We start from the raw sequence: 13866 nt of genomic DNA, 5'->3' as shown, positions 1-13866 counted from the left end.
TGGAAGAACATTTCTTCTGTCATCTAGTACTAAATCTTACAGAGTTTTAGAGATTCAAATGACTACTTTGGATAATACCAGGAGATTCCCAGGCTGTCTGTAGACAAATATAGAGCACCAATATTATATACTCTCAACATGATCCTCTGTCTAAAGAAAAAATAAGCTATATTCTGTGCTTGCTTTGGTTTCTAAATAGTTGTAAGACCTGGATAATGTAGTATGATGTCCAAACTCAAAGGAAACCCTTAGTTCACATCATCATACAGATGGGGGGGGGGGGGGGGGGGGAGGGAGAGGCCTTTCCACTCAAATCACTGTAGACACTGGGTCATCTTTTCCATTGCGAGGCTGGACATGATTTAACAACTGAGATATCAGTATGCTAAAAACAACACACATTATCTCTTTGCTAACATTTAAGTAGTTCCATGTATACACTGAAAAAGGAAGGGGCAACAGAGGGTATCATAGAAAAGTAGGGCTGGGAGGAACCTCTGGAGGTTGTCCAGTCCAACCTTTGCCAGAGGCAGGTTCATCCCTACCCAAAGCCATCCCATATAAATCCTTGTCTAACCTATTAATAAAATTGCATAATCAAACCTGCCACACAAATACAAGACAAAGCACCTTAACCTGCTATAGGTAGGCCGGGGGGTGGGGCGCACGTGGCAGTCACAGTGACCAGCATCCTGCTGCTGCAAGTGTGATTAAAAAATTATGCATGAGAGATTCAAGGAAGAGGGCCATGCCCCCATGCCACAGAGGAAGGCAACCCCAAGTCTGTATAGTCTGATTAGGGGATAAAATTTCTTCCTGATCCAAAATGTGATGGAGATTCCACAGCTTCCCTAGGCAGTCTATTCCACTGTCTCACTGCCCTAACAGTAAAGATAACCTTATATCCAATCTAAACCTGCTTTGTCGCAAATTCAAGCCATTGGTCCATATCTTACTGCAGCAAGAGAGAAAAGGTGTTCTCCCTCTTCTTTATGGCAGTCCTTCAGATATTTGAAGAATGCTATTATGTCGCCTCTTAAGTACCTCTTCCATAAGTTGAACATGCCTATTTCCTTCAATGTCTCTTCATATGGCTTGCCTTCCAAGCCCTTTATTATTTTTGTCACTCCTCTCTGGACCCTCTCTAACTTCTACATGTCCTTTTTAAAACGTAGAGCCCAAAACTGCATACAACGGTCTAGATGAAGCCTAATCAGGGCCAACTCAAGAAGCATGATCACCTCCTGTGTCTTGTATTAATGCTCCTACTGATGCTACCCAAAACCACATACTATTCTTGTGCAGCTGTTACACTGCAGACTCGTATTGAGTCTGTGATCCACCAAGACTCCTAGAACTGACATCCAGCCAAGTGCCACCCATGTTGTATTTGGGTTTTTTATTATTTTTCCCCAAGGTATAACACCTTGCACCTACCCGTACTTAATTTCATCCTATTAGCTCGGGCCCAACTTCCCAATTTTTCAAGATCCGTCTCAACTGCATTCTTGTCTTTCAGTATGTTCATGATCCTTCCCAGTTTTGTGTCATCTGCAAATTTGCTCAAAAAAACTCTCTATTCCAGCATCCAAATAGTTAATAAACATGTTGAACAGCACTGGCCCCAGGACTGCATTTGAAGCCTACTGCCATTCTGACATGAATCCATTTATAATTACCCTTTGCTTGTGGCTACTGAGCAAGTTGTCTATCATCTAGCCCACATTTTTCCAATTTGTTATGAGAAAGTCATTTGAGACTGTCAAAAACCTAGCTGAACCCTGCATACACTATATCCACCGCATTCCCTTCATGCACCCAGCTAATTATTTTGTCCAAGAAGGAAATCAAGTTTGACATGGTTTGTTCATAGTATATCTGTGTTGGGTGCTCATGATTGCTCCTTCCTTCTCCAGATGCTGGCAAACAGACTTCCTTATGATATGCTTCAATAACCTCCTGGGTACTGAGGTGAGACAAGCCAGTCTAACGTTCCTCCGGGGTCCTCCTTTTTGCTGTTTTTTAAACAGGGGCACTACACTGCTCTGGTGCCTCACCTGTCTGCAAGGACTTGATAAATGTTATTGCCAAGGTCTCTGAAATCTCCACTGCCAGCCCCTTCAGTGCCCTGGGATGAAGTTCATTAGGTCCTGCTGACTTGAATTGGTTCAGATGCATCAAAAGCATTTCTTCTGTTATCTCACCCCTGAAATTGTCCCTTTCCTTATCCAAAAAATCCCTATAAACTGTCTGGGTGCAGCTTGATTTTTTTGTAAAGACTGAAGGCAAAGTAGCTGTTGAGTAGCTCTACCTTCTTTGCATTTTCTGCTAAGAGCTCACCCTGACTACTTAGCCATGAACTCATTGCTTCCTTGGTCTTCCTTTTCTGGCTAATATACTTATAGAATCTTTTCTTGTTGCACATTAAGCAGTACGTGTTTTCCAAGAATGAGGATGTATAGAGGTAATTCTTAAAATAGAATCTCATGTTTGTACCACTTGTTCTCTGGACAAAATGAGCAATACGGGCAGAATTTCAAAAGGCTTCAGTTCACTGATTGTTACATTCGTTTGAAAGTCTGGCACTAACTGTATGAAGTTACAAGGTCATGGATATTCCTGGAACTCTGAGCTTATACAGGGAAATAAATGAAAGCTAACCTCTTTCAAAAAACTGGTCTCAATTTGGGGTTCTGATTAACTGAATATCTGGACAACTAAAGAAAGTGGCTCGGCAAAGATTAAGCATATTAATATTTTATCATATTTTCCTGCACATAACATACTGCTTCCCCCCCAAACCAGCTGCTGGAAATTTGAGTGCACATTATACGAGAGAAATGTGGTAAGAACAGGTTCTACTTCTCACAGGTGACACTGAAAAAAAACCCTGCAACAATCCACAGGGAGCAGAACAATGAGCAGGCTCCACTCCCTAGCTGCTGCTGCTCAGTTACTTACTACGAAGAATGATCTGTTTTCCTTCATTCTTTCAAAACAAGGTGCATATTAAATTCCAGAGCATGTTATATGTGAGCAAATATGATGCAAAGATAACAACAACAACAATAAAGAAGAATATTACACTTGATTCTCTAAATGTTTAAATTAGAATGACAGGTATGACATATAAGCCTGTATGGTCTGGAGTCTATTTATCTCAGACATCACACATATCATTATGTATCTCAGCTAATTTTAAACAGAAGGAAGTCGCTAGGGGCTGACGGCAGAAGATGACACTCAAATCTAGAATCCTGGCCTTCCTTTCCAAAGTCTATTTGGAAGCAGTCATTGAAAAGAGGGGTATGTAGGCACGGTAGAGTTTTTCTTTCTCTGGTGGATAGGCATTAGTTTTTGGTGACACTATTAATCATTTAATGCATTTAAAATGTACTGTACAGGGCACCTGGAGTTTTATGACAGGCACTTTATGCTACAAAATAAATATTCATCAATAAATTATGCAAAAGTCTTTTTTTTTCATTCAAAAGATTGGAAAGACTACACAGGACTTTTCATCTTTAGCTTGCTAGCTCAAATCCAATGCAAAATGGAAAAGACTGAAAGCTGCCGATGGCTATTTAATGGCATGTATGAAATAACTTGATCTCTGTCCAGTTCCCCATGGACAAGAGTCTACATCATCATAAAACTGACTTTATTTTTATTGGCGATCTTCAAGAAGTGGTTAGCTTTTAAGACAGGTTTGTGATACACTAATGGGACAACATCATGGTACATTTGTACAGCTACAGCCTGTGCTTTTATATGGCAATAGATAAGTTGTGAGCTTCAGTTTCCTGAAATGTCAATCAGAAGCAGATCCTGGATTTCGCAAAGGGGAGTGTGGGAACAAAAACCAGCACTGCAGGGGTAGCTGCACCCTGTTCTTCCAGCTGCCTTCCTGCTCCCACTCCACCAGGGTGGGCAGACCATGCCATGGAAGCAGCATCTGGGGACTTGTCTAAGTCCCCAAAGCAGGTAAGAATTTTCCTTCTTCCCCTCCCTGTTCAGAATCACATCCCCTCCCCAGCTCCCCCACCTGCCACTGTCCCAGGGATGAGGGGAGCTATAGCAGTGCTCCAGCCAGGCTGCACAGGAGCCAGGCTCAGCCTAGGACAGGGGTGGCAAACAGGTGGGTTCCCCCTACCCGCATCTGCTTTTGGGCTGGCAGGAATCACCTGGGGGGACCAGGCAACCCACCCACCTGCTGCCATCACAGTCCCAGGCTGATCCCAGCCCCTACTCTGGAGCAGCACAGGAGCTTCCCTTGCTCCCAGGACAGCAAAAGCAAAAGATGGGGGTGGTAAGAGTGGGAGGGGAGAGCAGGGAAGGGGAAATAGTGGAAGGGTTGGGGGGAATGGATTCGTTTCTGAGCATGGGAAGGAAGGGGGTGGAATTCTCATGGTCTTTGGCAACTTCTGGTCTCATTCAAGCACAATTTCCCAAGCTATATGCCAACCCAGAAATGTTTTTTGTATAGTTAAATCAGTTATGATACAATTTGCATAGGATTCTCAGAAAAACTCAGTGTTGCCCAAACTCTGTCCCATTTCCCCTAAAGGTAAAACCGAGAGCAGTTAGGTATAATAACAACTGTTTTGAAAATCCGGGTCTTTGTGCCAACTTACTTACCAGCGAGTGTACTGGTATGCCTGAAAGCTCGAACTTGGGAATCTGACAAACCAGTCAGAAGAGAGATGACTGTATCCATCATGTATTCATCGTAAATGATGCTATACTGACACTGTCGAATCAGCACGCCAATGAACTCACAAAAATTTGACCGAAATTTTTTCCATTGTGGACCAGGCATGGTAAGTGGATAATCACCACTGTCCTGAAGGAAGAGAAGATGCACATAATTCAACATTTAAAAGGTTTCCCCATTCTGTTCCATTCTATTTCCACCACCCCCCAATATCTTATTCAAAACAACACACAAAAAAACTTCTGTTTTGTATATGCTTCTTTCTTCCCCCCACCCCCTTGAGTTTGACACACTATCACAGAAGCAATGGAAATTTTAGGGTGCAAAATCCAATTCCAATTGTCCAATAACCATTGCTGGAAAGCAGTGAGAATGTGAAATCTTCAGTGCAGTTTAGTCAGCCATCTGATCCTTAACTCCTCTCCATCTTCACACTGGACACAGCTGTCTTTCATTGGTACTGCACATATACTTTGTCATATTCAGTTCTTTCACATCACAGGATAATACATAAATTCAGTTGCAGCCTAAACTGTTGTGACTCCAATCTCTCCAAATGATCAACATGATATAGTATATTATTACAACATGAACATAGGGGTTTTTAAGTTAAACATTCAGAAGCCAGACAATATCAAAACCAAATCTATCTGTGGAGCTTATTCTCCCTCTTTGTGCGTATGTATTTCAAAAGTGTTTTATGGAGACCAAATGCTATTATTTCTCTAGACTCCAAAGCACAAATTGAACTGTGCAAAGCCATTAAGCCAACTGGAGAAGAAAACTGCACTTGATACAACTATTCTCTGCCAGCCAAAAATAAACAGGAATGAGTTTTTTCTATTTGAATTAAACTAAACTACATACAAAGGACCTAAATAAAAATAACATATTTAAAGTTTCAAAATCAAGCCCTCAGAAATTAGAGAACTACAGAAATAAGGTTGCTTTTACAAAATTAATACAGCTTTCATGCATGTGCATTATGACACAGTCGTTAGTTACATAAAAATAGTTTTTCACAGAACCTCCCACTGCCTTCCTCATGGCAGAGGATGGACGGTGATCTCTTAATGTGCTGCTGGTTAATATTTTGCTCTATCTTCTTTGTTAAGCATGTTGACCTGTTTTCTTTATTACTTGTTATTCAACTTTATTTGGAAGACAGAATTATGAATTTCATCATAGGTGTTTTTATGGCATTTATCAGCATAGTAACCAAATGCTTCACAAATGTTAATTAATTTTGATTTAATTTAATTAATTTACCTTCACAACACCCTGTAACTGGGCGATCCAAATGGTGGTCAACAGGGTGCACGCAGTCTGCGAGGGGTTAATTTGAGGCCTGTGGACTCCTGTGCACCCACAAGGTGTGGTGTAGTGGGGGAGCCCCTGGCTAGGGAGCTGATAATGAGGCTAGGCACCTGTATGCAGGGGTGGGGGTGAGGGGGTACTGCCCACATGGCACATGGCCCTGAGAACTTGTGACTCATGCTGGTGTGGCCCCTGAGGTGTGCAGCCCTTGCTGGTGTGGCTTACAGGGTCCCCAACCACTTAGAAGTTGGACAGTCCTGTTTCTCTAACTCTCTGTGCCAGTTTTAAGATAAACAGGACCTGTTTTTTTCAGAATACTTAACACTGTACAGCACTTTACATATTCAAAGTACAGCTCCCGTTGACTCCAGCCGCAGCCATGAGTGCTCAGGACAAATCAAAACCTATGTCTCTCCGAGATGGACATCCAGAAAACGAGGAACTGATAAGTGATAGTCTCCAGAAAACTGGTTCAATTCATCTGCTCAGCATCACACCGGAAGTCTGTGGCAAGGACAGAGTTTTCCCTCTCCAGAGTAGCATTCATCTGCCTAAACCATGAAAGTGTACTTTCTTTTCTGGCAATCTTCTGTCTCATTCTTTAAACATTTGTCAGCTTCAGCAATCAGAGAGGCCAACAATGCAAGTCACTACATGGCGGAAGTATGAATTGTGCACTACAAAAGGCAGAGTCCAGTGGAAAAAACAGTATGCTATCATGTAATCAAAGACTATCAGAATGTTCCACATAATGAAGCAGAATCAAGCCTGCACAGGCAATCTATTTCTGGTATTCCCCAACTTTTGTATGTATGACTGGAAACTTTAGTCATGCTCTTTTACTGTAGGTTCTTTTGCAAGTAATTTCCTAAGTTTTTAAAAAAGCAAACTGAAAAAATAAAACAGAAATCCATTGTTTGGCAAGATGCTGACACTCAAAAGGGTCATCAGCAGGACTGGAAAATACAGGCCAACGATACAAACCTCTGGCACACATAATTGATAGGACTGGGAAGCTGCCTTTCCCTCTGTAGATAGGCTCTGCTTCTTGTTTTGCCTTCTGTGATGAGGGAAAACAATTTTTCTCCTTCTTTACATCAGCCTTTCAAATATTTGAAAATTGTTATCATGCCCCCATCAGTTTTCTTTCCTCCAAGCTAAAACAGACCTAGTTCCTTCAACCTTTCCTCATGAACAACTTGCATTCCAACCTCTTTATTATTTTCACTGCTCGCCAACAGATTATCTCAAATTTCTCTATATACCCTTCTTAAAATGCAACACCCAAGACTCTACACAGTGCTCCAGACCAGGGCTATCCCCTGCCAAATAAAGAGTTACTATTACCTACTGTCTCACATACAATACAGCCAAAATTATGTTTGCTTTTATTGTGGCAAATGACTACTGGTTCACCTGGGGTTTGTGATTCACCATAATCCCAGATTATTCCTACCAGTGCTCTGGCCAGCCCAGTTATCCCCACTATTGCATATCTGCATGTTAGTTTTTTTCTTTTCTTTCCTAAGTATAGCACCTTACATTTGTTTCTGCTAAATTTCTGAGCTATAACCTAGTTCTCCAATTTATCCAAATCCTTTTGAATTTTAATACCATTCTCCATACATTTTCAATTCTTCTCAGCTTTGTGATGCCTGCAGATTTGATCAGTATACTCTCTATTACTGCATCCAATTTGCCAACAACATTGTTTAACACCACTGGACACAGAACAGACTCCTGTGGAACCCCACTTGAGACCTCCCGCCTGTCTGATTTCGAACTATTTTTAGCGAACTGTTGGTGCTTACTCAACCAATTATGTACACACCTAAGAGTAACTCAATCTAGCCCTGACTTTTCCAGCTTACTTGGGAGAATTGTGTGTTGGACTTTGCCAAAAGCCTCACTACAGTTTACGACTCAAACCCAACTCCTCCTTTAGGTAGTTATACAGTACTTACCTGCCTAAAGTTACATGCTTAAGTAGTGAGAAGGAGAATTACCTTCTCACCTTTTAGCCAATTGATCCAGCCATAAATGTACTGGCCCACGAAATGAGAGACCCAAGTTCCAGGCCTCCTTTTACCTTGAGGTTTGAAACTATATCTCACACTTACCAGCAAAGTGCTTTAACTACCAGACCATAGCCTAGACCTTGCCAAAAGTACCCACTACTGCCTCAGCTGAAAGTGCCCACCAGCAGGCAAGGGTAGATACATGGGGCCGGGAACACATGAAGCAACAGGGATCCCTGCTTTATACCCGCAAAGAACTAAGTGACACCACCTAGCCCACCTTGATGTTCATTCACCTACTTAGCACAAAATATTTATCCTCTTCACCAGTCACTGGAGGTGTTTTTTTCTTCAACTGAAGTTTCAAGGACTTACATAGATTTACACAGGCTCCTATGTAGAATAGGATTACAACAGATTAAATGGCCCTAGTGGATTTTTTCCAAGCACTGCTCAAAGAGCAAGTCTGAATGTGCAACTGTATATTCCCACATACGTATGTAGTTTTATGCTGGTATGGGGTTATTATGCAGCCAACAGGGGGAGCTGGATTTGGGCTCACATACATATAATCCACTACATTCTCCCCATCCACTAGTAACCTTGATAAAAGAAATTAAATTTGGCTTGACACAATACATCTTCAGGAAATCCACGTCGACTGCTAGTGATCACCCCATCATCCACTGGATATGTACTGACTGCTCTATAATGTGCTGTATTAACTTTCTAAGTATTGAAGTCAGACTATAATTCCCCGGATCTCCTTTTTAAAGACAGATGCTATGTTAGGTCTTCACTAAGCCCCCTGGAGCCTTGCCTGTCACTCATATGCTTGCAACTCTTACTAACAGCAACTCCCAGATTTGCTCAGCACTTCCATTGGGCCCTGCTGACTTAAATCCATTCAAATTAGTCGAATGTTCCCTCGTGTTCTTTATGTACTGCAATCTGCATCCATTCCCTTACTTTATTTACATTAATTTTGCTAGTCTTCCAGTCCGAGTTTATTTTTTGTGAAGGTTGAAGTAGAGTAGTAATTGAAAAGCTCTGCCTTCTTCAGATCTTCTGTGAATAACTTACCTTCTGTTAGCAGCAGAACCAAGATAGTTATTTTTTTCCCTCTGACATACTTGTAAAATCCTTTCCTGTTGCCTCTAACATCTCTTGCTAGTATAATTTGTTTTTTTCCTTTGCCTCACATATTTGGTCCCTATAGGCTCACTGTTTATTTTCAGACTGCTAAAAAATATTATTGTGCAGTCAAGCTTGTTATCTTTCCTCTGTATTGGCTTAGCTAGATGTTGTGCCTGCAATATCAGGTCGGCTAGCAAAGGCTAGCCCTTCTGAATATATTTTCCTTTTTATTTGTCTACCTACGGAACCTTATCTACAGCTTTTGAATGGACTGAAATCTGCCTTTTGAAGTGTAGGGTCCTCTTTTGGCTCTTCTCAAAGTTTCTCCTTGAATCACGAAATCTATTTTAACGTGATCATTTCTGACCCTTTTGAGGTTGTACACTGGTTTATCCCTGTTGCTCCAAACCAGGTCTAATAGATAAACCTCACAGTTGTTTCATGTTTCTGAAACAAAGTTGCTCTCCACACTTGAAGAGGCTCATCCACCTCTCCCTCCTGATTTGATTATCGATAACAGACCTCCACTCTGATACCACTACTTACTGTTCTTACCTTCACTACGATGCACTCAACCTGCTGTTCGCTTCCTCTCATACCTCTAAGCAAGTGCATACATTCTTGACATACATTGCAGTGCCACCTTGGTTTTTTCTGCAAGCTTCTTCCCAGACAAACTAGACTCTTAATATCAATACTTTAATTGAACGAGCTTACCCACTGTGTCTCTGTAGCTCACTTCTGTCCCAATCCTCTCTCTTCTTCAACTTCAGTTCCTGGTCCAAATTCTACTGTCCTTCCCTATTCAATCCCAGTCTCCATTTTTCATCCCAGCCCCAATTCCTTTGCCCAAGGCTGTGTGGGGAGGAGGGGCAGAGGCTGTTTGGAGGGTGGGCAGTAGAGGTGGGGGGCAGACATGGCAGGGTTGAGGGGGAGGGACAGCTAGCAGCTGCAGTGGGTTACTAAAGACACAACTAACTAAATGTAACATCTGCCAGGGGCCTTAGAAGTGGAACACAGAACATGCTACCCATGGGGAAAGGCTTTAAGCCAACACTGCATACTCCTGATTTTTCATAGTTCCCAGGTGCGGAGTAGCTTAGTTCTAAGCACATAAGTTGCATCTCCCTCTTAAGACTGTCTTATGGACCAGAGTGGTGACCCAAATCTCTATGGTACGCCAACATGCCTCCTTACAACACTGCTTGCAAAGGAATCCTTGGAAGTCAGATAACTTCAAGCTGTCTTCTGTCATGCCTGCACTAAAGAAAACGGAGGATTACAAGCGCCTTTGATGCTGCATTAGCGTAAAATGTCTATTTACAGTGTAAAATTATGAAAACAGAGGTCTAATCCTGCTGTTGGTTACAACACTCTATAGTCCCTGAATTTGATTAATTCTAAACGTGTGCAGAATTTAGCCCAGAATGAGGCATAACTCCATGGAAATCCTACCCTTTACTGCTTATTTCTAGCTTATTCACCACACACTATCTATTCTGTACTATGAGCCTCTGATTCAACAAAGCACCTCTGTGCATTCAGAACAGCATGCCACATTTCAGTATTTGTTTACCTCCCAAATCAAGCTGAAATCTCAAAAGTTCCCAAAAATTTCCATCTGGAAAGCTTCAACTAAAATCTTGACATTTCCTATCGAAACAAAATGTAGTGACTTCTTAAAACAGTATTTATTTTTGGAACACTGATTCAAAATGATAATTTGAATTCCAAATTGATGTTTGAGTTAAAATGTCATTTTAATGTCATTTCAAATGAAAATGTCAACTTACATACAAGAAGCAGTACCAGAAGTGTGAATCAAAATCCAGAGTGTTCTCACTCCTTAATGAATACACTAATGACTAGATAACAAAAGTCTCGCCGGGCAGAAACAGAAGTCACCTTTCATAACCTGTGTCTCACCAAAACATTTTTTATGGTAGTACAAAAGCAAATCAAGTTGACATCCATACCCCTTGTCACACTACAGCTTGCGACCACAACATAGGTAGCATTAGTTTGAGCAGCTTTTCTTTGGCTGACATCTAAGGCAGAAGAGCATGAACAGCCCAGAGATGCCCACTGCTCTCCAGGGGCTTGAGGGGCCTGATCCTGCATGCCCTGGGAATTCCTATTCCCAGGCCACATAGCACTGGGCCCTTGATACCACCAGATCCCTTCCCAGGTTCCCCCCTTGTAGATGCATGCCCAGGGAATCTTCTAACAGGGGTTTTTCTGGGTGTGCAGATCCTGGCGTGGATCTGCCAAGGATTCCCTGGATTCCACACTACCCTACGTCAGGACCTGGGCCAGGAGCCTTGTGGCCCCATGCCTGTGTGAAGCAGTGGTTGGCATGGGTCCCTGCATGGAGGCACAGGGTGTTAGGGTTCCCTGGGTCCCACACAGCCCTCTACTGGGACAGCAAGGAGGCATGTAACAGTAAGGGACCCAGGGAATCCCCATGCAGTGCAGGACAAATGATGATGTGCGTTTCGCCCAACGAAATGGATCAGCTGTGGAGGGATGCATCCTGCCACAGCTGATCTGCTTTATTTGGTAACCTCTCTTCCTACCCTTACTTCTGTTCCCTCTCTCTGTATCCCAGTGAATCTTGAATCCTTTACTTTATAGTGGCACAACTTCAATAGGACTAAAGAATGTTCATCCCTTAGCAACCTACAGCCTGGTGGTTCAGGCACTCTCCTACACTGGAAGATGCGAATTTGAATCACCTCAGGCAAAGAAGAGACCTACAGCCATGCCTCCCACTTCTTGGGCTGGAAATCTAACCACTATGCTGCTGTGCACAAAAGGGCACTACCACCAGCCTTTTCTTATCTAAAAGGCAAGGACTTCTTTGGGAATGTTTTGGTGAAAAAATCTTTGCTTTGCACACATTTCCTGGACCATCGTGTCTATTAGACACTCCTACCTTTGTAGAAAAGGATGCTTGTAAACAGACTTTGGGCTGTGCCTACAGGTGCCTGCTTGCAACTCTGAATCATGCACCTACCTTTCAGAAAGGAGCAAGATTTAAGACAAGCCCTTCTCTGCAGCTGGTAATTCACATGACTCCTTGCATTCAGGTGTTTTAGGCTTCATCTATACTACAAAGCTCTGTCAGCAGAACTCTAGCTGTTGGCCACAGAAGCTTGTGTGCACCTATATACAAAGCTCCTATACGACAGCGTGGAACACCTTGTCTATACAAACTATGTTATATTACCCCACCGGCGTAAGCAGAAGGGGTGTGTAGACAATCCCACGGTTTTGCCAGGTTTAGCAGCAACCCCACACTTCTTTGCACCACTTCCTCACACCAACTCTTTTGGACACCTGCTTCAATGCTACTGTCCAAAACTCAAAATGGAAGTCTGAACCCCTTCCTTGAAATGCAACATGACACTTTGAAAACCCTCTCTGCCTCCCAGCACATGTGTGAGATGTGCAGGATGTCTACCAATCTACTGTGGTCTAGAGGTAGAGAGGAGAAGGAGGAGGTAGGTTTTCAATATCCTTAAGTTTTCGAATAAGAGTGGTATCCAATCACAGCTCTGTGACAACAGGAAAAACCAACACATGTACAATGAGTTCGTGGCAATGACACAGGCTAGAGGTTATTAGAGAAGGAGCAGTTAGTGCCAGGCCAAACAGAAGACCTTCAACAAGCATACCAGGCGGTCTTCCATAGTAAAAGTTAATGGATTTCCTGGTGATGTGCATCCTCTTTTATGAGCTGCTTTCAATCCTTGTTATGGATCCCATCACAACAGCTGGCCATAATGGTGGACAGCTCTGAAAAGAACCTGCAGAACCATGAGGAAGGACCAACAACCTCTTTGATCAAGAGGAAGGGAATAAGGATTCTGACTCAATTCAATTCAACCAGTTTCTTCTGCTCTCCCATGCCCAGAACTGGTGTTTGGTGATGCACAGGTTGCCTATGACAAACTCTATAAGCTTGAAGATTGTATCCACTGTTTGGTCTCTGTCCATTTTTTCTGCAGCTAGCTAGAGCTGCTGCTTCTTATTCCTACCATTAAGGTAGTGCACACAAACACATACGCACACACACGCATGTCCGCATATAAGAAAACCATAGCTCACAAGGAGAAAGGATTCAAACACCCTAAAAAGTCATTCAGAATCTAAGCTGGGAGAAATAGGGAAGGGTACCTCTGTTGAAAACAGAAGGCACAGACACAAAAAAACCAGAGAGCAGAAAAAAATGCACCATGGGCAGAAGATTTTGCTTAGCTACAACTCTCTCAATGAGGCTGGGCTATCCCATAATTCTGCCCACTTCTATTCAACAATGCACTGGCCTGGAATGTGCTTTTGTGGTCACTAGGAAGCTTTCCCATGGGGTTCTGTACAATCAGCCAGCAGAGCCGCTTGTGGCAAAAATGCATGACACTGGTAGAAATGCAGTGATCTGCACATGCAGAAATGCGGTGGTCTGCACCCTGAACAAGGGTGGCTGCTGAAAAGTAACAGAATTTCTGGCCACAGAAACATCAGTGTAGACATGGACTTAAACTGCCATTCTGTTGTACCTAACTCTCCTGAGGGAGAGAAGTATATGGAGTGAGTGGCTAACACAGGGCTCTCAATTGCAGTGCAGGGGCCAGGTGTGTATAATTTAGGCGCTATAATGACTAAGTTTTAGATTCTTAA

At 42.6% G+C, this 13866-nt stretch overlaps 1 protein-coding gene across 2 annotated transcripts in view; it reads right to left on the bottom strand.

The window, feature by feature from the left end:
- STAG1 (STAG1 cohesin complex component) overlaps positions 1–13866 on the bottom strand; it is a 304994-nt gene that overhangs the window by 150720 nt on the left and 140408 nt on the right. For both annotated transcript variants that reach the window (XM_059730741.1, XM_059730742.1), the window contains one exon: positions 4639–4843. In XM_059730741.1, coding sequence (XP_059586724.1) covers positions 4639–4843 — 205 coding nt within the window. The remainder of the gene's footprint in view (positions 1–4638; positions 4844–13866) is intronic.

Source organism: Alligator mississippiensis, chromosome 7 (genome assembly GCF_030867095.1).
Source record: "Alligator mississippiensis isolate rAllMis1 chromosome 7, rAllMis1, whole genome shotgun sequence".
NCBI lineage: Eukaryota > Metazoa > Chordata > Crocodylia > Alligatoridae > Alligator > Alligator mississippiensis.
The sequence above is the reverse complement of the archived record's forward strand: the minus strand, read 5'-3'. Positions and strand labels throughout refer to the sequence as shown.